General features: G+C 24.2%; 3 protein-coding genes across 4 annotated transcripts; 1 reads left to right on the top strand and 2 right to left on the bottom strand.

Moving 5' to 3' along the window:
- Window positions 1-1,405: 1,405 nt before the first annotated feature.
- LOC102672684 (lymphocyte cytosolic protein 2-like) lies at window positions 1,406-9,504 on the bottom strand. 2 transcript variants are annotated; one of them, XM_006609215.2, is made up of 9 exons: window positions 9,237-9,504; window positions 8,138-8,200; window positions 7,407-7,465; window positions 5,040-5,611; window positions 4,541-4,887; window positions 4,320-4,461; window positions 2,106-2,279; window positions 1,837-1,975; window positions 1,406-1,613 (listed from the first exon to the last, which is right to left on the bottom strand). In XM_006609215.2, the coding sequence occupies exons 1-9, from the start codon at window positions 9,318-9,320 to the stop codon at window positions 1,466-1,468; spliced, it is 1,728 nt and encodes a 575-aa protein (XP_006609278.1). In that variant the 5' UTR covers window positions 9,321-9,504; the 3' UTR covers window positions 1,406-1,465. The 2 variants fall into 2 exon arrangements, with proteins under 2 accessions (XP_006609278.1, XP_031370880.1); XM_031515020.1 differs by lacking the exons at window positions 7,407-7,465; window positions 8,138-8,200; window positions 9,237-9,504 and adding an exon at window positions 6,249-6,547.
- Window positions 9,505-10,244: 740 nt separating this feature from the next.
- Window positions 10,245-11,405, top strand: LOC102673362 (glutaredoxin 3). Its single transcript, XM_006609222.2, has 2 exons — window positions 10,245-10,425; window positions 10,767-11,405. The coding sequence occupies exons 1-2, from the start codon at window positions 10,376-10,378 to the stop codon at window positions 11,386-11,388; spliced, it is 672 nt and encodes a 223-aa protein (XP_006609285.1). The 5' UTR covers window positions 10,245-10,375; the 3' UTR covers window positions 11,389-11,405.
- Window positions 11,406-11,927: 522 nt separating this feature from the next.
- On the bottom strand, window positions 11,928-18,008 carry LOC102673137 (RRP12-like protein). Its single transcript, XM_006609219.2, has 23 exons — window positions 17,715-18,008; window positions 17,462-17,636; window positions 17,231-17,357; window positions 16,965-17,147; window positions 16,685-16,844; window positions 16,445-16,623; window positions 15,965-16,200; window positions 15,699-15,866; window positions 15,518-15,626; window positions 15,259-15,423; window positions 15,063-15,184; window positions 14,882-14,996; window positions 14,576-14,812; window positions 14,288-14,514; window positions 14,064-14,187; window positions 13,671-13,956; window positions 13,390-13,547; window positions 13,058-13,320; window positions 12,813-12,970; window positions 12,532-12,717; window positions 12,342-12,458; window positions 12,103-12,265; window positions 11,928-12,033 (listed from the first exon to the last, which is right to left on the bottom strand). Exons 1-23 carry the CDS (start codon window positions 17,848-17,850, stop codon window positions 11,943-11,945), a joined length of 3,885 nt encoding a protein of 1,294 aa, XP_006609282.1. The 5' UTR covers window positions 17,851-18,008; the 3' UTR covers window positions 11,928-11,942.
- Between the last annotated feature and the right edge of the window lie 4,377 nt (window positions 18,009-22,385).

Genomic DNA, 22,385 nt, shown 5'->3' on the forward strand with positions numbered 1-22,385 from the left:
AAGTTGATTACACGAGTGTTTACTTAATTTATGTTATCGTTATCAATCGAATGTAATTCAAGATAAATAGATTGGATAAATTGTAGGTTCATCATTTCGAATTTCGAATTCATTAATCGTATTAATATTGATAAATAAAGAACAATGTAAAAAATTAATTAACTCCGTATATATATGTTTTTATATATTAATTCATTAAGCTCATATTGATGCACAAAAACTTATAGTATAAAACTCTGTTAAAAATTGAAAAAGAATTGGATAAAATTACAATAAAAAAATTTTGTTTTCTTCAAATTTAAATTTTTCTTTAAATTTATCATTTTTTATTTTCACAATAACAATGGCAAAATATAAATGCATAGATTACAATCTAAAAGTTGATTCTTATTAATCCATATAAATCAGAGAATATATCGAATTGAAAAAAATTATTTTTAAAAATAAAAAGAAACGTTTCAAGATCATTTTAAATATGGCACTTAATAATTTAATAAATAATTGATATTAATTATATTTAATTAAATTTATTAAATCTAATTAATTAAATTTCTAAATCTAATTAAATTTGTTATTGCATCAAAGTTAAATATTGTAAAATATTGAATTAAATCTTAACTCTTTATTTAATATCTTTAATTTTATTTTTTTTAAAAAAAGTGATCTTGAAACGATCTTGATGTTTTTTTTGATGTTGGGTATATTGTTTTCAGTATATTTGATTTCAGTTAACATGTAATATTCAATATATGTTTTGAAATACATCTGTCACAATTATACAAAGTCACTTTGTATATAGTGATACAAATTATATAATTCTTATTTACATAATCAATTTTTATAATTATTTATTTTTTATAATTAAACAGTGATTTTTATAATTATAACAGTTGATTGATAATAATAGAGATAATTATCTATATCTTGAAATTTTATTTTTGAAACAAAAAATTTCTTATTTACAAATCTCTAATATACATTATTGTTTATCTAATATAATTTCATATTTATAAAATCTTCCAAATTATCTAATCTACAACAAGTATACAAAAATGTAAATTATATTTATTTTGTTGTGTTCACAAAGTGACTTTTCTTTCTAATACAAAAATAATATCTACAATACATCAATGCTCTTTAAATTTTAATTTTAAATTTAACATTAGCAAAAATACCATTTGTATATGTTCTATATATGTTCTAAAAAATTCTGTATTAAAAAAATATGCACGCAATTTTATAAGAGATCTTTTTTCTTTTTTTGTTTAAATACTAAATATACTCACAATGAGTGTTACAATTCATATATATAAATGCATTTTAACTTTAAAAAGACTTATGCGAAATTGATTTATCATCATATACAAAAGGCACTTATTGAATAAATACATGCAAATTCTTTTAAAAATTCTTAAATAGGCAGTGTTTGTATTGCATAAGCTGGTTTGTGAGAACTTTCAAAAATTTATTTAGGCGGAGTATCCGTTAATTTTGTGCTTCCCATTTCTACGCCACCGCTATGAAGAACTAATTCTTCTCTTGTATAAAACATCACGATCTCCTCCACATTAGAAAACGATTGCTCATTTACTTTTGCAGAACCTAATGCATACCTATTCAAAAAATATACAAAAAATAGTTCTCGACTTTGTTCAATTTTCTTATCATTTATTTTTAATTTTTTTACCGATTCTTATTTTTCTCTCTCATAAGAATTCTTTTAATGAAATTTTTAAAGATATTTCATTATTTTAATTTTTTATTTCTATAGAATAAGTCCAGTACCTAGCAAAGATATGTACGGACAAAAGATATCAGTGTGGAAAACTTGCTTACCTATTGTCAGGCCTTTTCCTGACTGGAACATTATATACTCTATCCCTGTACCAAAGGACCAAAGCCAAAGGATTATTCACGTTTGTCGTGGATGGTCTCAGAAGGAAGTATCCGTCTTGTGAGTTACCGTAAGTACTTTCTAAAAAATAATAATAAATTGATTCAATATTAATATAATAATCGGATAACAAAAATTAACTAAGAATATAGAAATTTGCCCATTGTCAAAGTTTAATGATAATCTATCCTAGTTTATTACAAAAACTCACGTTCTTTAATAAGAGTTGTTGCTTGCTCTCTGGTAACGTTGTGGAACCAAGGTTTGTCAATGTAAGATTGTCTCTCAGGAGGCGGTGGTAATGGTCTCGTAGCCCTCTCCGACGATAGAGAAGTATTACTGTTAGAATGAGGTAATGTAGCCGATTTTTTCTCAGGAGATCTCTCTGAAAACAATACAAAATATTAATCTCTCTCAACTATATCTCTCTAATCAGATTCTAATAATTATTTTATTTTATTTAAATCTATCGAAAGCTAAATTTTATTTATTTATGAAAATTTTGAAAATTCATAAGTTTTATCACTAACTTGCTAAATTCAGACGAGCTTGGGTAAGAGTTGCCTGAGTCAGACATTCTGAAAGACTTGCCTGACGGCGAATCGCAGTGTTTAAGGACACGTTTCTTTTTGGATCTCCAATTATGGTAGCCATTTTCAGAAGATCTTCACGTTTCACTCAGAAATAAACTATTTGAAATTTTTCACGCGTTTATCAAAAGAATATGCACCAATATATCGTCAAATCTTTTTTCATTCATCATCTGGAAATTTGAATGTGGTCTTTGTTTCAAAAATAAAATTTTCTATTGTTGTCTATTTGATGTAATGAATGAATCTAATTTTGAATAGATATAAAAATAGAACTATAGAAGAATATATTGCTTAATAGAATAATCTCGCTTAATAAATTTAAATTAATGGAATTGAAATGATCTATTTCAAGGTAACTGGTTTCAATAATTCATATATCTTTCATATTAAAAATGAAATGAGAATTGCGTTTTAGATAATATCTAAAGATTATAAAATCTAATACAGCATTTTAAATTATTTATGACAAACACAAATTTAAAGTTGTTATTATTCATATAGATTTTTTATTGTAAATTAATAAATAATAATTAAAGAAATTTTATATTGGTCTAACCAATTCGAAGAAATTATATTAAAACAAATTTCTTGCAAGATTAAAAATTATCAAATAGAAAAACTTTAAGAAAAAATTCAAACGATTTGAACTCTATGAAATCACTACACAGACTGGCATTTAAGTGAAGAATTAGCTGAATAAACTACAAGACTCGGCCATCCGTTGGTCCCTCAGCATGGGTCACGTTGTCTCCTCAAAGCTTAAAAATATATCGACTGATCTGTACGCATTTTGAGATTATTTTAAGTTTTTAGGTATTTCCAATTTAAGATAAAACATATGGTATATATTCACCGAAAAATTAGATAATTATTTTTAGTTTAAAGATAGCACAATTTATGAACAAATTTATGAAGAAACGTTTGATAAGCATTTATTAAAATATTTGATGATTTTATAATTCAAATTTAAAATATGTACACAGATGTAAAAGAAAATGTAAACGATATGGTAGGCAAAAAATTCGCTTCGTAAGAGATTCTACCTGGTGGCTCAGGTGGTTGAGTGTAATAACATCGTGAAAGTCCTCGTTTGATCCTTACTATCATATCGGACACTTCATCGGCGAGACGAGCACCTAAACCTCCCACGAGCTGTTTGCTTAATCTCAGATAGAAGCAGGAACACATTCCATCCCACTATTTCCTCTTCCGTTTTTGATAAGATTCAAAGATATGTAGTTTGTGTTTAATCAGTTTTTGGAAAATTGTAATCTCTTCGAAACATTATTTCTTTCTTTAATTAATTTTGAAACTGCACTTGTTTCTGTTATTACTTATTAGAGTTATTCAGAATTTACTTTTTAATTCATATTTCTTATTATGTATTTCATTAATAAATTATTATCACTATTTATTCAAATGTTACACAAATTTCGTTTGAAATATATAGATATACTATTACAACTTGAAATAAAGAGAATTGTGTGAACGATAGTTCATCCATGACTGACTGCAATTGCAATGTGCATCAGGTTGATGCAGAACCATTGGTGGTTGGCCATTTGCCACGCACATGTTTATGAGAAGTTGGGACACTGAAAGCTTTTTATTCCTCCAATTTAATGCAGCCTGCACTTTTTATCTTATACATCGTAACATGTTGCACCACTGACTATCTTCAACGACCTCAGTTTAATTTCTTTTTTCATTTTAATATTCATGCTGACATATGAGAGACAGTTTTATCATATGATGGGAATTTTCCATAATATTTCTCATTTCGCACATAAAATAACTAAAAAGGAATTATAAAAAGAATCAAAATTATATACCTTTTAATTTTTCTATATCTGTTCGAGAGGGAGTTGGAGAGGGGGTAGCCGATGATTGAGGAGGCTTGGCTGGCAATGGTGGGGGTGTTTTCACATTAGCCGTTCTCTGAATAGGATTTAAATAGTATCCATTGTCGTCTGGCTGTAAAAATAATTCTTATTAATTCAATTTTTCATTAAATATTATTACTATAAAATTAAAAATGTATTTTAAAACTTACTGTTTCCGTGATTGATTCATAAATATCATAATGTTCTTCTTCTTCTTCATAACTTGTAATACTTGGTGGTTGGTAAACACTTTCCACAGAACTTTGATGACCACTAGTCAATGATTGTTTACTGTCCACTCTCATCATATTTTTTTTTTGATTTTGTTCAATTATTTGTTCATCGAATGACTCGTATTCATCTTCGCTTTCTTCTGTCTTTGTGGGTAAATTGGCAACCAGATCAAGATTTCTGAGCGTTGCAGGAGGTTTTGCTTGATCTTTGTTCGATTTCTCGATAATCACCATTTGATCTTTATTTTTTATTGGCTGTGGTGGAGGAGGTACTGTCATTCTTTCTGAAATTATCAATTAAAATATTAAATATTATTTATTAAATTATTCTCTATTATATTAAAAGAAAAAAAAATATTTAAAAAATAAAATTTAAAAATATTTTTACAGAATATATGAATAAATATAATCTTTTTATTGTTTCTAATTTACTAACTTTGCGTTTGAGTAAGATTATTCGATTTGGCCTTTGTATTATGAAGAAACGATTTCCGAGGTTGAGTTCGATTTAAAACTGACACCTCTACATTTTTTGTTTGCAATAATTCAGGTTTTGGTCCCATTATTGGCTTTTTGGTATTTATAAATTGCAATTGTTCTTTAAGTTGTTCAGCTAACGATTTTTCTCCTTGATTATGCAATCTGGACGCATTCTTCAATGGCACAGTTTCCTGACAATTCGCATATGTGTTCTCGTCAATTGTAAGACCACAATTCACATAAGTTTCTTCTTCCTCTTGCTTCGATACTTTCTCTGTTTGTATATCTTTTTGTTTAAGATCTGCATTGTTCTCTAAAACTTTCTGATTGTTTTTAGATTCATAATTTGATCCGGAAATTTTCTGAGTTTCTGATAAAGTATTCTCTTCGTTTGTTTCATCCTCGAAGTCAGTCCCCCAAGAGCCGGTGTCACTTAAATGATCTTCGTTCGATTGAGATTCAAAAATCTTTTCTTCTACAAATTTTTCTGGTGTTTTTCTTATTTCCTCTACGAATGTCCAAAGATTCCTAAAAAATTGAATATTTTAAAAATTTTTAGTTGATATTCTATTCAAAAAAATTAATTATAATAAAAAATGATCAATAAATTAGTCTATTTAAAAAATATTTAAAATTTTTATATATATATACAAATTAGATTTTTCATCTCTTATTAATATCATTAAATTATGAATATTTATATAAATTTTTATAAACACAATTATAGAAAAGAAAGTGAAGAATTTATTTATTTTATATTCCATATAGCATAATATTATTTTGGATATTTTTATATCTTATGTTACATATCATATTCTATAAATTTTTATATATTTAAATTTTTCAATATTATCTGTATTTATCAGTTTAATTATCGTATGTACATAATTAAGTAAAAAATTTCGTTCATTTTTATTATTTAACTTTCGAATTCTTTAGAAACATTATCATCTAATTACAAATAGCATACTAATGTCGTCGCATTAACAGTCGCGTTGTTGTCAAGTGGAATTTCCTTAATAAAAGAAGACGATAAATTTCGTGGCGTCAGTAGCGATATTGAATGATCGTGAGGACATCCCACACGATAGAATTACGCACTTATTGCACCGGTTTGTATAACCGGGGGCCACTCGGTCTTAACGTGGCCTTCGGAAATACTAACCACAGCATATTTTGATTTCACCACTCAAGCCATTGAACCTTCCTCTTGGTATGCATACTGCGTCCGGCGACGCTTTCTATAGCATCATCGCTCGCCAAATTTTTCACCGGTTTAAGCCACCGCGACGCTTAGAATGATAGGATGGAATAGCTGTTGTAATATCAATAGAATGCAAACAATTTGTCTTCTCTATATATGTACAGTCTCTAATGTCGATACAATTTCTCTATGGAGTTCAACAATAGAATAGAAGTAGAACATATGCTGTGGCACCTGAATATTGTTCAAATTTATATTTTCATTTGAAAAGTATATTTTCTTTTGGAATTTTAAAACGTGGTATTTATTAATAGAATGACGTGATTCTTTTGAAAATAAAAGTTCCAAGAATTATCAAATAAGAAATTCTAAAAATATATCTATGAAATAATAGAGAGATGTAATAGTATAATTTTTAGGTAAAAATATTAACTTATTTTTATTTTATTAATTTATTTTTCTATCTATATCTTTTGTAACAAACACTTTCCAAAAATTTATATTACAAAAGACATATTATTGCTATATAAGTAACTAGAAGATCTAAAAAAAATATGAAATTTTTCTATTTCCAGTTTCATATTATATCATATTTCATCTTTCTATTTATACTTTTTATAACAAAAACTTGGCCTATGTATTTAAAATTAAATAAATAGATAAATTATTAATTTTATTATTTTGTAAATAATTAAAGAATGTAAAACATGTGAGTTCTTTTTTCCATTTCCAGTTACTTCAAAATAATACTTTCTAAGTATTAAAAAGTGTAAGATATAAGATCATTTCTTGATTTCTAATCATCGATTTTAAGGTATAGCATACAATGCTGAAGATATATGCTATATTTAAGATCTAATTGAGTAATAAATTCATTCAGTCGGATAATCTTCTAATTATTCTGAACAGTATACTTTCGAAAATTATGGAACACGTTTAAATGTGTATGGATAATTATTCAGCGATCACGATTCGAAAGAATGTCTTAGGGAGATGTGAAGAAGAACCGTTAGACTGTGAAACGAACATCAACATTCTATTTGGTCACAAGAACGGGTCCACTTTGTTCCACCACATTTTACGGAGAAACGAGACATGTCTGATATTTCGTTCTCTTACCATATCAGTGGACGCGTGAGGTCACTCTTCCACAGCGCCAGTTTCCCTTCCGTCAAGTGCTGGAATAATTACAATTAATTAAGAAGAACATAAGAAGCACGCGCCAGTTGGAAACGAAATATGTAACGACACGAATTATGAATGAAACTTGCTCATTGCATTATCCCCACGTTTTCTATTTATTTCAACCGATTAGAAATTTGTTTCTCTTTGCATTGTGTGACTTGGCAGTATGCGAATAATGTTCAATGTTCAAACTTTACTTTTATTCAATTAATTAGTGAAAGTGACAAGTCTTTGATTATTCTTTTTAATATCAAAGATTTTTTTTTTAACAAAAAAATTTCTAATAATTTCTTTTCTTAATTTCTTTTTGTTTGTATTTTTACGAAGTATAAGAAAATTTGAATTAATAATTATTTTTTAGAATTTATGGTCATTTCAGATAACGTTATTATAGATATTTCAATGAAAATTTTTGCAATGCTTTTTCTTTAAAAATAATGAGAATAGGCTAATAATTATCTTTTTAGAATTTAATTTATAACAAATGGAGTCATCTTCATAAACGTTTTATTACCAATCCATATAATATATTATAATTATCAATGTATTATTAAATATTATTATATATATTCATAGATGACATAGACATTAGCGAAACGTGAACAAAACAGGGAAAGAACTCATGATGATGACTGATATCAGATTTAACAGACGGATTTACTCACCAATAATTCGTCACCATCGATCTGTCGTTTTGCAATGGCTTTACAACATTCATCCAGACCGTTCTGTAAAAGAAAAAACTCTTCGATCAAACAGGATGTGCACTACTGATAACATGCATATATACTATATCTTGTACAAATATTTACGTTATTAGGACAACAAAGTGCAGAATGAATAGATACAAGTTTCTTTTCCTTTGTATTTTGTTATATCAGTTTAAATTGAGTAATTAATAATTAATTATATATTAAATTGATTAATATTGATATTTCTAAATATTTTGCAAAAATTAAATTTATATTTGATGACAAATTTTTCGATTATGTTAATTTTATAGTGTGAAATAAAAACGCGTTGGAGTTTTGTCATTTAAAGATCTATTATATAAAATTGAATGATAAATAGCAGATGTACTGTGATTTTAAGATTACTTAAATGATTCTTGCTTTTAACAATTGCGTTATTGCATTTTATTTTATAATTATATTATTCTATTTGATTTATTGATATTATTTTATTTCATTAGTATAATTTTGAATTAGAATTTAAATGCTTTCAATATACTCGGTATACTCAGTCGGTATACATTCATCGGCTTAATCTTGTTCACACATTTCAATAGTTTTAATATTCTAGTCCCACGATTTTAAAATATGAAAAAAAAAATACAATGTGATACATGAACCTATTCATTTTGTACTAATTAAAAATATACATATGAAACATTATTTGTATCTCATTTTCAATATTCTGTCATGCAATTTGACAGTTTGCAAAGTACTAAACCATTCGTGTCACGAATAAAAAAGGATAACTTATACTTATTGATTTTTTTATCTATAATATATTTATATAAATAATTTATTTACATTTTTCTTTTACTATTTATTATGAAATGAATTTATTTCAATGAATTTATAAATAATAGAATTTAATATACACATCCTAAATATTCGATTGTTAAGATAAATAAACTCGAAGAAGAAAATATTCAGTGTTTTCATATGATTTATGAAATCATTTGAGATTTTGATTCGTTCACTTTAGAAATTTGTTGCTGACAATGCCAAAGATCACTTTGAATCGGAGTTTACTCACCTTTCGAAGTAGGCACAACACATCATTGGTGCTCCAATTGGATATATTCTCAAGGGCGTCGCTTCGCGACAACTTTTTGAACATTGCACCGCGTGTTCATGCGTCCGTCACAAAAAAGCGTCGCACGTGTTCACCGTCCGGTCGCATCTGCATCTACTTTTTGTGGGCGAGGTATCTTGACAGCCCTTGCTGCTTCGTATTTTCTTCCCTTACCCCCCTCCCTCCCGCTCATAACGTTCAATGACGACTGTCTTATACGCTTTGTATGACGAACTACCCATCGACACTCCGATTGGCCACTTTCTTTTAGTGCACCTGTTTTATCTGACACAATCTAGTACCAGTGATTCTCAATTTATATAAGTTTTTTTTTGACATTTCAGTATTTAATGAATGATTGTAAAATTATAAAGATTTAACTTTATTAAAATTTAAAATAACATTTTAAATTCATTATAATATTATTTTAAAGCTTTTTTTAAAAGATAATTATAATTAGAAAAAAAATAAAAAAAATATTTGTTTTATATTAAACATTTTTTATTTGTTTAAAAACAATTGTTTAAAGACATATTTTAGAATTTTAATAATTTAGAAAATTTAAAATCTTTTAAAATATTTTAAGATCATAATTGAGAACCATAAATCTAAAGTCAAATTTACATTGTATGATAAATTTCTTATTTCACGCCATTTTTATTTAAATTATAGCTTTTTGTTTTCAGTCAGATTTTTTATTTAACTTTATAAATAACGAGTACTTTTTTGTTAAAAAATTTGAATAAAAATTGTATATATAATTTACTTAATAAATGTATCAAATTAATTAAAATAAGATTTATTTTCATTTTTAGTTTATTGTGGAGCAACAAAGAACAGTAATTAAATAATAAGTGACACATTAATATTATTTTTATATTATAAAAACACTTTATTAAAATCAAATTATTTTATTGCAGCACATAGTGGATTAGCAAACTTCTGCGCAGAAGCAGAAGTTTTGCATTTGTGAATATAAAACCTCCATGAGAACAATATTGAAAGTCGCGTAGACGCTGTCGTGGTGAGTGGATGTATTTGTAAGATATTTATTTTTAATATTCTTGCGTATTTATCAAAAATAGAAAGAACGTGACAGAATGTCTGTCACTAATCTTAATTCTCAGCAAGAATATGAAAATTATGTTAAGTGAGTAAATATAAGTTTATACAATTTTAGAAATAACATAACCTATTCTATTTTTCTTCCTTAATATTGTTGTGAAAAAATCAAAATTTATATTTTAAAGTTACTGTTTTATAATCAAAAAAAATATTCATCTTTTGTTTTTAGATGATGCAATAGATTGATATAATAAAAATATAAATGTTTAATATTCTTTTCATTCGATATGAAAGATTCAGAAGTCACGAATTTTTTTCGATATAGTTTCATGATAAAATAGCAAAATTATATATATATTGTTTATAGACATGTTTATTATTTAAGATATGTGTTACTTTCAAGTTCATGTTTGTTTATTATGTCAGGTCACAAGATCTTTCTGTCATTCATTTCTACGCGCCATGGGCTGATCAATGTTCGCAGATAAATGATGTGATCGAAGAAATGAGCAAACTAACCGAGTATAAAGAAGTTAAATTTGCTAAAATCGAAGCTGAAAAAATTCCTGATGTATCTTTAAAAGCCGGTATCAGTGCAGTACCAACAATTATTTTCACAAGAAACGATACTATACTCGATAGAGTCGATGGAGCTAACCCTTCTGCTATAGCAGACAAAATCAAACATCAGTTGTCCAAAAAAGATTCTATTTCAATTGAAACATATAAACCAAAAGAAAATCTTGAAGAAAGATTAAAGAAGTTAATAAATCAAGCACCTTGTATGCTATTCATGAAAGGATCTCCAATAAATCCACGTTGTGGATTTTCTCGAACAATAGTTTCTATTCTAGATTCTTATAAAGCAGACTATCAATCATTTGATATTTTACAAGATAATGATGTTAGAGAAGGACTTAAAAAATTTAGTGATTGGCCTACATATCCTCAGTTGTATATAAATGGAGAACTTATTGGAGGATTGGATATTATAAAGGAAATGAGTGAATCTGGAGAGCTAGAAAATATGTTGCCTAAGAAGAGTTAATAAAAGTTAAAGAAAATGTGAGTTTTTATTGATAAAAATGTATAAATATTTTTAGAATGAAGGAAAATGTTTAATTGTAGCATTTTTAATATAAATTATGTATTAATTATTTTCTTTCAGAAAAGAAAACCAGTCACTATTTTAATATAATTATTTTTAAATTATTTTCTATCAGTTGTAAAGATTTCAATATTTGCTCTATTGAAATATATAAATTAAATTAAATAATTAAATAATCTTTATACAAAAATTTCTTTGTAAACCCTAATTATTAATAAATAGATTATATAAATAATATTATAAAAATTTTCTAACTTTGTTATGAATTTATTTTGATATTGAAAATATTTTAATTATTTAAGTATATATAAGTTGATAATATTAATATACAATAAATTATCAAAGATTTTAATTCAATCTTAATTAAAATTTTATCATGTAATACAGTTTTATATATATATATATTTTATTATTATTTAATGAAAACATTATAATTATGAATTATAAGTATTATTATTTATTATATTATAGCAATATATATTCACAAGTAAATTCTAATTTTTTCTATTTTTCACTCCAGTTTTTGCACCTTTTTTTGCTCCTTTAATAATATTCTGAAATTTAGTTATATTTTTTTTCTTTTTTCTGAAAATGAAAAATATAAATTATTCTAATGATAAGTTTTGAATAGAGATTTTAAATATTTTTATTTACCTTCTATTTAATGCTGCTCTTGATAAAGGTACATAAGCATATGGATCTGGTTTGCCTTTCTTTTTAATATCACCTCCAGCTTTTGGTGCTTTGTATTCTGCTCCTGGAATACAATGTTCCATTTTTGCTTTTTTTAACTGTCGATGTATTCCAGATCCTCCCGCTGTAAATGATAAATTTTTAATTATTATAAATTATAGATCAAAATTAAAAAATGTCTTAAATTATAATCGTATTACCTTGATATTTTGTGGATCCAGTTCTTACACTAATGTTATCATTATTTTCACTAAATTTACGTTTTCTATTCATTGTTTGTAATGTAATTACTGATTCAGCATCATCATTGCTTTCTTCTGAAAACATAAATCAATTTTGTTCGTTTAATTTTGATTTATTTTATGTTCTTACTTAATTATATTTTTTTACCATAATCGTTTTCTGAATCACTGTGCAATAATAATGGAGATTTTTTTTTCTTAATTTTCTTAATTTCGGTTTCATCAGCTTTTTCATTATCTAATGTGATAATAAGACGTCCATCTGATGCAGTTTTAAATCCACGATCTTTTGGCTTTGCAACTGTTTTGGAATTTAAGGCTCTAGGTTGTGTTGCTGAAAACATTATTTTATGTAGTTAATTATAATTATTAATATTATATATTAATATATAGCAATTTTAATTAACTAAATTTTAAAAATACACTCACTTGATATATTTCGAGCAGCCGCAGGATCTACGAGATCAACAATTTCTTCATTTTCTTGAATCCAAACGTCCTTTCTTGATGTTCTATTTTTTTTCTTCGGTTCTTTATTTTCCATTTCTTCAAATTCATCTTCACTATCTGCCAATATATCCTCTATACTATATTTTAAAGATTAAAAATTAAAGATTATAATAATTTGATTCAAGAAAAATATTTCAATTTTCAATAAAAAAATTTAAAGTTACCTTTTTGGTCTTCTTTTTGCATTAAATTCATTATCTTCATTGATTTCTTGTTGGTTTGATTTTTTCATCTCTTTCTTTTTTTTCTTTGCTTCTTCAATTCTATTCATATTTTTCAATCTTTTATGCAATATCGTGTTCGAGACTGGAATCATGACAGAAATTGTATCCATTCCATATTTTCTCAATAATTTTACTAAAATATCGCGTACTTTTTGTCGAAAATGTCTATGACAATCATCAGTCATCCCACATATAGCATCCATCTATAATTAAATCAATTCTTTAATTAAATTAATTAAGTTTTCAGGTTATTTATTTATATTTCTACTTACCAATTTAGTTAAAGTCGAAGCAACAATAGGAGATGGCATCACAGTAATATAAACTTTAATGTATGATAATGCAGCTTCTACAATTTCTCTTGTAGGACATGTAACAAGTTTGCATGTATGTTCTAAAATTTCTTTAATTGTATCTACACCCAAAGATCCTGTTATGATATTATAATATTATTTATGAATATTATTTATTTTATTCAAAATATTTATTTTAATAAATTATAATTTCAAATATTAATTTAAAATATTAAATATTAATTTCAAATAAATTATACCATTATAATGATAAGTAATAGAGGCAAGTGCTAGTATAGATGCAGCACAATACTTTTGTACACCACCTAAACCAACCATTAGCATATTAATATAATCTTTAAGATGTGTAGGATTTTCTAAAAATTTCTCGGCGATAGTGTTTAATAGTTGATACGCAGACGTTCGACATTTTAAATTTATATCCTTTAAATATATTACTGTTTCAGGAACAATGGCTTCTAAGAATTTAGTTTTTTCTAATTGTGGATGAATTTTGATAAGATGAGTTAAACATCTTATTCGAGCCTGATTAAAAAATAAATTTTGTTTTATCATATTAATTTTTTAAAATTAATAACATTTATAATATAAAATTTATATATTAATAAAATTTTAAAAAAGTCAATATTTACTCCTCTGCTTGGTTTTGCAACTTCAGTGGCTGAGGATATTAATAATTTTTGTATTTCACGTCTATATTGATTTACAAACTCTTTGCATGTTTCTTTTTCACTACCACATACTTCTTCCAAAAATCTAAAAATAAGAATAACAAAATCGTGAAATTTTTTTTGTGAAAATATTTAATTATATTTAATGTAAAATATTTAATTATAGATATTTAAAAAAAGACTACCTATATGCTTTTTTTTGTTCCTTAATATTTGAACTTTCTTTAATAGATAATATACACATATCATAAAAAGTTTTTAATCTATCAATATCAGTATATTCAACAAGTAATCTTATTATATCATGAATGCTTTCTTTGAAAAAATCGTCAGCATTAAGTTCTTTTAATCTACATAGTGCTCGATCAAATAATTCATGTATTAACTCCTTATTTGTAATTGTAAGATATACCTATAATTATAAAAAATTAATTTCTTCAAAGAACATTGTATTCTATATTCAAAGATCATACCTTCATTGTATCAAATGTTGCAAAACGTTGTCCTTCTTCGTCAGTTCCGTTTGGTTTAGTAGTATATAAATTTAAAAACAGTGGTAGATAATTCTTTGCAAATCTAGCTAATTCAGATATATCTTCTTTATCATCATCTTCGACTGCTTTCATTATTAACCTTCGTAAGGCACTCATTATTGACATTCTTAATTCTTTTTTCTCATTGAAAGTTGTTCCTAGTAATCGAGCAATATTCTAAAAAAAAAAAAAATTATATAATACTAAATTATATTTTTGTATGTACATACTTTACATGATACATACCTTAAAATTTTCTTTTACATCAGTGGCATTGTTGCATATACTTGGTAAAATAGCCCAGATTTGGCAAATGAGAAACTCATAAGTTTTTCCTCCTATAGGTTCCGTCGCTTTTTTTCTAGAATTAATTATAATTAACATTATATTATAGATATATTATAGATATAATAATTTAAATACTTACTCGCAGAATGAAACAAGAGGTAATAATGTTTCTGTGAAGAAAGTAAGTGATCCACCTATTACACAATCCTTCAATAATGGTAGTAACCAAGTTCTTTTTAAATTAATTACATTATCCGATGCCTATAAGAAAAAAATTTATTATATACTTATAAAATAATAATTTTGTGTATTTGAGATCACATGAGATTACTCACTTTCAATGGAATCAAATTTAATACTGCTTCTGGGCCTAGAGTTCTTATTGCAGCTCCAATAGCATATTCAGCATCATTTTTTGATGCAAAATTATAAGAGTCACGTAAATCAGCTAATCTTTTTAATATATCCATCAATTGTTTACTTTTTGGTTTACCAACTATCTATAATAAAAAAAAAACATTTACTTTTATATATATATATACATAATATAAATTAGTAATAAAAAGATAAAAAAGAAGACAAAATAAATGTTACCTGGAAAAGTAAGGCTATTAAATGAAGAATGTGATACCATGCTTCCAAATATTGATAACCCAATGCATTATACATCATAAAAATTATTTGGTCAATAGTATCTTTAAAACTAAAATAGAATATAAATTAGAATATAAACAATAAAATATGAATTTGCATATTAAAAAAAATTTAATTTTACCTTTTTACTGTTTCTTCATTTTCACACATTTTACTAATACAATCCTGTAATAATAATTTTACTGTATTTGAAGAGCCAGCTATAATTTTTGATTTATCCGAAAGCCATAATTGCATACATTTTTCAAATAATCTCGGAAGAAGAACTGCGCATAAATTCAAAGAAACACTGTAAATTAAAAATAAAAAATAAATAAGAATAAATTAATAATTATTTTTTCAATAAAATTTAAAATACAGAATTTCAAAAATAAAATGATTATTTACTTGGCTAAATTTAAATGTGCTTCTTGCATAACAGTCAACCATGCTAAAGTTGGTTGTGTATCACTTGATGGAGGTTGATAATCATAAAGAGCAGTAATAATTTGTCCATTTATTTGTGTTGAAAGAATAGTTTTTGGCGGTCGAGAAACAAACAAACCATGAAAAGCTTGTAAACAACATGAAGTTACTAATACATTTTTTAATGTCATAAGTGTTAATAAAGATTCACTAATTATCTGAAAAAATGAAAATATTTAATTGCATAATATAAATAAAAAATTTTATCTAAAATATTCCAATTAAAACTCGACACGAATAAAAAAATTTCATTTTATTGTACTTCATTAAGCAAGAACATTGTTTAATGATATTTGATAAAGTACTCGATAGATAAAAAAGCCCGTAAAAAATAAAACTAATAATTTTACATTAACTTAATGTTCTATGTTTTATAGATTTCAAAACATATTAATAAGTTACCTTTACATAATTTGTAGGTAAATGATGGAAAATATCTTTCAATAATGTAAGAATATGAAGAACATTTGTAATTCCACTGGATTCAGAATCAAGTTGTAATTGGCTAATGCAAAATTTTGCAATATATGGTGTAGCTGGATGATATTGTGGTGGATTATCAGCTTTCATGATATCACTTCCTATAATTATCATAATATTAAAATTTATCAAAATTTATTTATATTATATATTTTATTTAACCTTTTAATATGGCACAAATTCCATGTTGTGCCGATTTTCTCACTTTTGGTTTACAATATACAACAAATGATAAAACAGATTCCAATACTTGTACTGTAGATGAATTAGACCATGCAGCTGGTTCTAATACTCGAAGCAACAAACATAAACAATGAATACACTGTAAAAATATAGATAATATATATTATAATATATATATATTATATAATATATATTATAATATTATATTAAGTATAATTATTATAATAATATTATATATAATATTTAATTAAAAATTTACATGTCGAAGTATCAAAAATTCATCTGATGTTGCATGTTTGATAAGAATATCTAAGAAAATTTTACTTGCAGCTCCAAATTGAATATTTAGGACATTCTTTGGTACAGTTTTTAAACCCATGCCTAATAATGATAGTGTAGCTGCAATTGATGTTTCTGATTCAATTGCTTCCAAAGTGCTCATCTAAAATATTAATAATTATCATTTTAATAATTATTTATCATTTTACATCTCTTTTTTAAATCAATTTATATATTAATATATACCAATGCAGCAAAATATTCTGTAGAAGATTCATTACCACCATTTTGTTTTATAACTTCTGTAACAGCAGATAATACAGCTAACATTTCTTTATGCAAGACTGAATTTGATTGAAAATGATTTAAAAATCTGCAAAATTGTTATTTCTTTAATATTCTTTAATATTCTTTCAAATTTTATGAATATTTATAGATATATATGTAATACTTCTTTAAAAACAATTAACTATTTACCTACTAAATGATACATTTGAACAATTACTATAATTAGTAGCAAATGTATCTGCAGTATTTTCTGTAGTATTTTCCCAATTACTTTCTTCATCAAGACCAAGTTTCTCAAATTGAGGCTCAATTCCTTGAATAGCATTATGTTTTTGTAAATCCTCTTTCGTTATACCAGGTTTTCCTAAAACTAAAATTAAATGACATAAAATTGAGAAAAATAAATTTTAAAAAATTGTAATCTTTAATTCTTAATAAATACCTGCAGGATCCTTAAAAAATAAACATGTTGCTTGTTCTCGATGTTTTTTAGTTTCAGGATTAGAACTGGAGCTTTGACCTTTTGACCATCGTTTTGCATTCTTCCGGCTACCTAATCGTGGCCCAAATTTCCCCATTTCTTATACTTTATTTTTAAATAATATATCAAAATTTTTTAATTCACACGTATAAATTGTTTTTTTATTGTTTTTATTCACATTAATTAAAAAGTAAGGTTACCCTCATATTGCACGTGCTTATACACACAAAGAAATGCCTATCAACAACATTAGAAAACGAATTCTATTATTTATCAAAAGATGGCAGTAAATGCCTATTATCGACCATAATAAAGAATTTTTATAGATAGATATTATTTTGCTATTTTTAATTGAATTTGTATATGATTATTTAGATACAATTATTTAGATAATTTATTTAGAATAAATTTTAAAAAACTATAATTTAAGTTAAATTTATAGGATCTTAAAAAGATAGAAAATAATTTTTTGTTATTGCATGTAATTTTATTACATACCATATATCAATATATCATTCATCAGTTTTTCGCAGAAACAGATATAAGTATGTAACGTAAGTAATTCTATTTTTATAAAGAAATCATTAAACATATAGTATTTATTAAAAAGAATATATTAAGATAGCATATAATATAACGTCAGAACTTTGAAATATGCGATTTACATTATTAGCATGACGATATCATAAAGAAATATAATCTTTGTATAATGAAATTGATAACCAAATTTTTTTACATCTTTCATTAATAAATTATAATTCTTCAACAATGCTCATTATTCTTTGTCATGATATTATTACAATTTTTTTCAAGAAAATAGCGGAAAGAATGAATTTGTCGATGAAGAATTTAATATTTCCAATACTTTTTTAATATTAAATATTTAACAATTATATGCAAATTAAATTGGAATAAAATATGAATTGAAATAGAAATCAAAGATTAAATTTTAATATGCAATAAAAATCAATATAAACAAAAAATTTTTATTCTAATAAAATTTTTTTTATTTAATTGCTTGAATATGGAGATTAAAATAAAATCCTTTCTCTCTTTCAATTGTTTCCTAATCTTTAATAAATATCATACGACAATTGTATAAAGATTCTGTTCCTTCTTGATTGATGATTTCTTTTCTTATGTTTTTTTAATTGTTAACTTTTTGACTTTTTTTTTAGTTATTATAATATAGTTTTCCAATATTTGTAATATTGGAATAGAAGATCCGTTCTATCTGTTCAGATCCTGTCTTTTACAATTTTCAGCGTAAATTCTGAAATTTTGTGCAAAAAAATTTATATAGTATTATAAAAAATTTAATATAGGATTTAAATTCTTTTATAAGATTTCAAATCATTCGAAGTTTAATATAAAAAAAGTAAAAGCATAGATTAATTAATTATATTATATTATAGATACATATATTATAGATTAAGATATATTTATAAATTTTTTATTAAAAAAAAAAAATTTTTAAAGATTTTTTTAAAACAGATCAATTCCACTTTATGATAGATTTTAATAAAATCAATTTGAAACAATTCTCTATCTATCTTTCCGAATCGCAATAATCGATATCTCAAAAAACTATTGTGAATAGTATTATATTATACGAATAATCAAGATGGATTGAAATAGAAATGTTATTTTTATGATTTGATAAGTATCAATGAATATTACAAAAATAATTTAAATCGAGAATTTTTGTTTCTTCGCAGAGTAAAATTTCATCTACGATATAAATTACGATGGAAATACAAATTTTTGGCCTCGCACAACGAAGACATATTTTTCGCTTCCTATTAACAATTTCATCCTGTGTTATTCATTGAGCAAGATGAAGAAATAAAATGGTTTGTTCACAATAGAATAAAATATTCTTATTAACATTATTATTAGATGAATTGTCTAGACATAGTCACAAGTTTTACTTAAATTGAAAAATTGATATGTTTGGAGAGAACGATATTCAACAACAATTGATTTATTTTACAAATTATATAAACGTTTCTCGAAATCTATGGCTATTTGCCGTTTTAATTACATGTTCCATCATCAGCAATTAAAATCACAATAATCATTGTGAATAACAATAAATCTAGATATTTTATTTTTGTTTAGATTAAATAAACTTACACACAAAGAAGTTTTAATAAATTTAAAACAATAAAAGTGAAGTTTTAATAAATTTATTTTTTTATTTCAGTGAGATTTATTGGAATATTTTTAAGAATTAAATTTGTATGACAGATTATGATTGAAATTGTCAGGTAAACAACATAAATAAGAGGTTAACTCTGTATTGAAATAAAGAATACAAAGACAATTATTGTTAATTCATTAAAAATTTATTGTGACAAGCAAAGAATTCTATTTTTTTGAGAATTTAAAAGAATATATTTATTACTATACTATTTTTATAATGTTAATCAATTTTCTTTTATTTTAATTTTATCTTTTAATTTTTCTTTTTGTTAATCAATTTTATTTCCGAAATTAATAAATATAACAATTAGATAATTTATAAATGATAGAATTATATATTTTCAAACTTTTTATAGAATTTATTCAAAGAATCACTTTTATCTTTTGACTACGAACTCGAAGTTACATTTGCAACTTCTTATCAAGGATTTACAATTGAATAGGAGTAAAATTAAGATAGAAAGGAGCAATCTTGTTTCTCAACTAATTCAATGTCTTTCGCTCGTTTTACAACACTGAGTACTTGATAAATTGCATTAGAGGAACAAGTTCAGGTGATGGTAACATAGTACGCTTGTTTCTAGTAGTTGAATACGATCAAGAGGCAAAGTACTATTGATGACGTAGATAGTGCGCTCAGAATGGCATATTGATTCTGTGACGTCATATAAAAAGGACAACCTACGCAAGAAACCATCAATGCCATCAAATTCGCGGTATTTCTCCTCGTTCAATTTTTGTTAGTCTTTTTATATAATAAATTTTCATTAAAAAATTTACATCAATAAGCAATAATAAAAAAATATAACTTTCTTCATTTTTTCCTGAAATTTTATAAATTCGTGAGAAGATATTTTACAAATTTTTTAAAGTTTGCAATGAAATTTGATAAAAATTAATAGTGAAATAATTTTTTAATTTTTGTATGTTAGAATTAATCATTTACATTATGATACAAATTAGAATGGAATATAAAATTTTAAAAAAGCTTTAACATTTTGTAATATAAAAATAAATTTCATAGAAAATATTTAGCATATAATATAGCTAATGAAAATTTGGTCAATAATGAATGTGTTATACAAAATTTTTATAATAATTACTAATTTTTTAAAATAATTTTGTCATAGAACAATTTCAATTTAGAACTTATAAAACTTTATTAATTAGAAGTAATTAAAAGAAAGCGTAATTAAAAGAAAGAATCTTTTTTTTTTTTTTAACTAAACATTTTCATTTCAATGCTAATGAAAATAATAATATTTCGCATCTAAAATAGAGATAAAATATACTTTGGTTTTTTTCATCATGTTTTCATCATGTAATTATCAGATCAACAATTATTGATGGAAACGTGTATCATATCTTTAATATAAATTCTTAATACAAGAAGATTTCACTGAATGAAATTCATTTCTTATGTTATTATGAACGAACAGATTATAAATTATACTTTAATTATAATTTATATTTTCATCATCATCTACTATGATCTCTTATTATAATGTATTGCCAATTTCTTATTTTAAAGATTTTACACAATGAAAGATTTAATTTTAGAATTTTATTATATTTCTTATATATATATATATTTTTTATGTATTTATTATATATTTCTACATTATTAAAAATATTTTTTTTTTCTTCAATTATTTAGTTTAGTTAAATTCTTAAGGAAATTTATTCATAGTTTTATTATTCTTTTTTATTTTTTCTTAAAGTAGATAAATATCTCATTATTGTTTGCTTGATTTATTAATACTATATAATTGATATATAATATTTATCATTCGAATTGATTTTCTTTTTTAAACATTATTAATGCTTTATTTATTTATTAATGCTTTATTAATTAATGCTTTATTTTCACATTTTATTTTGAGAAAACTTATTTCTATAATTTTAATATAATAAACATATAAAAGACAAATTTAATTTTTTAATTTCATTTCTATTCTAATTTTTTAATTTCTTTTATATATTATTTTAAAATCATTAATATCCAATTTTAATTCATTCAGAGAATAATATTTTCATGTCATTTATTTCTTTAAAAAATAGTTTCTATTATTCCATGTATTCTAATGTTAATTTATATAATGTTAAATTTGAAATGAAAATTTTTAAAAAAATGAAAAATTGATAGATGCAATTATTTGTATTATCTTTAGAACTACATGATAATCGATATCGTCAGATATTAGTATATTTAATGACTTATTTCTAAGAATTCCGTAAAAATCCGGTTTAAAACTCAAAACAAAAAAAAGAAAAAACATTAAAATTGTATTTTATATATTGCTTATTTCTTTTTATTAGATTGTTACATATTGTTTTCGGAATTTTATTTCAGACATTTTAAAAAAGAAATACTGGAAAATTGTTTTAATTTTTATATTTATATAATTATTATATTTTTATTTTATT

This window comes from Apis dorsata, unplaced genomic scaffold (assembly GCF_000469605.1).
Source record: "Apis dorsata unplaced genomic scaffold, Apis dorsata 1.3 scaffold_52, whole genome shotgun sequence".
Classification (NCBI taxonomy): Eukaryota; Metazoa; Arthropoda; class Insecta; order Hymenoptera; family Apidae; genus Apis; species Apis dorsata.

Coding starts and splice junctions, on each gene's coding strand:
- LOC102673137 (XM_006609219.2), bottom strand. CDS start 17,850: ATGGGGAAATTTGGGCCACGATTAGGTAGCCGGAAGAATGCAAAACGA. Junction 17,148..17,230: donor CAGAATATTTTGCTGCATTG/GTATATATTAAT, acceptor TTAATATTTTAG/ATGAGCACTTTGGAAGCAAT. Junction 15,627..15,698: donor AATGAAGAAACAGTAAAAAG/GTAAAATTAAAT, acceptor ATTCTATTTTAG/TTTTAAAGATACTATTGACC.
- LOC102673362 (XM_006609222.2), top strand. CDS start 10,376: ATGTCTGTCACTAATCTTAATTCTCAGCAAGAATATGAAAATTATGTT. Junction 10,426..10,766: donor GAATATGAAAATTATGTTAA/GTGAGTAAATAT, acceptor TTATTATGTCAG/GTCACAAGATCTTTCTGTCA.
- LOC102672684 (XM_006609215.2), bottom strand. CDS start 9,320: ATGTTCAAAAAGTTGTCGCGAAGCGACGCCCTTGAGAATATATCCAAT. Junction 5,612..7,406: donor CTCACGCGTCCACTGATATG/GTAAGAGAACGA, acceptor TCAATTTTTTAG/GAATCTTTGGACATTCGTAG. Junction 2,280..4,319: donor AGATATAGAAAAATTAAAAG/GTATATAATTTT, acceptor TATTGTTTTCAG/AGAGATCTCCTGAGAAAAAA.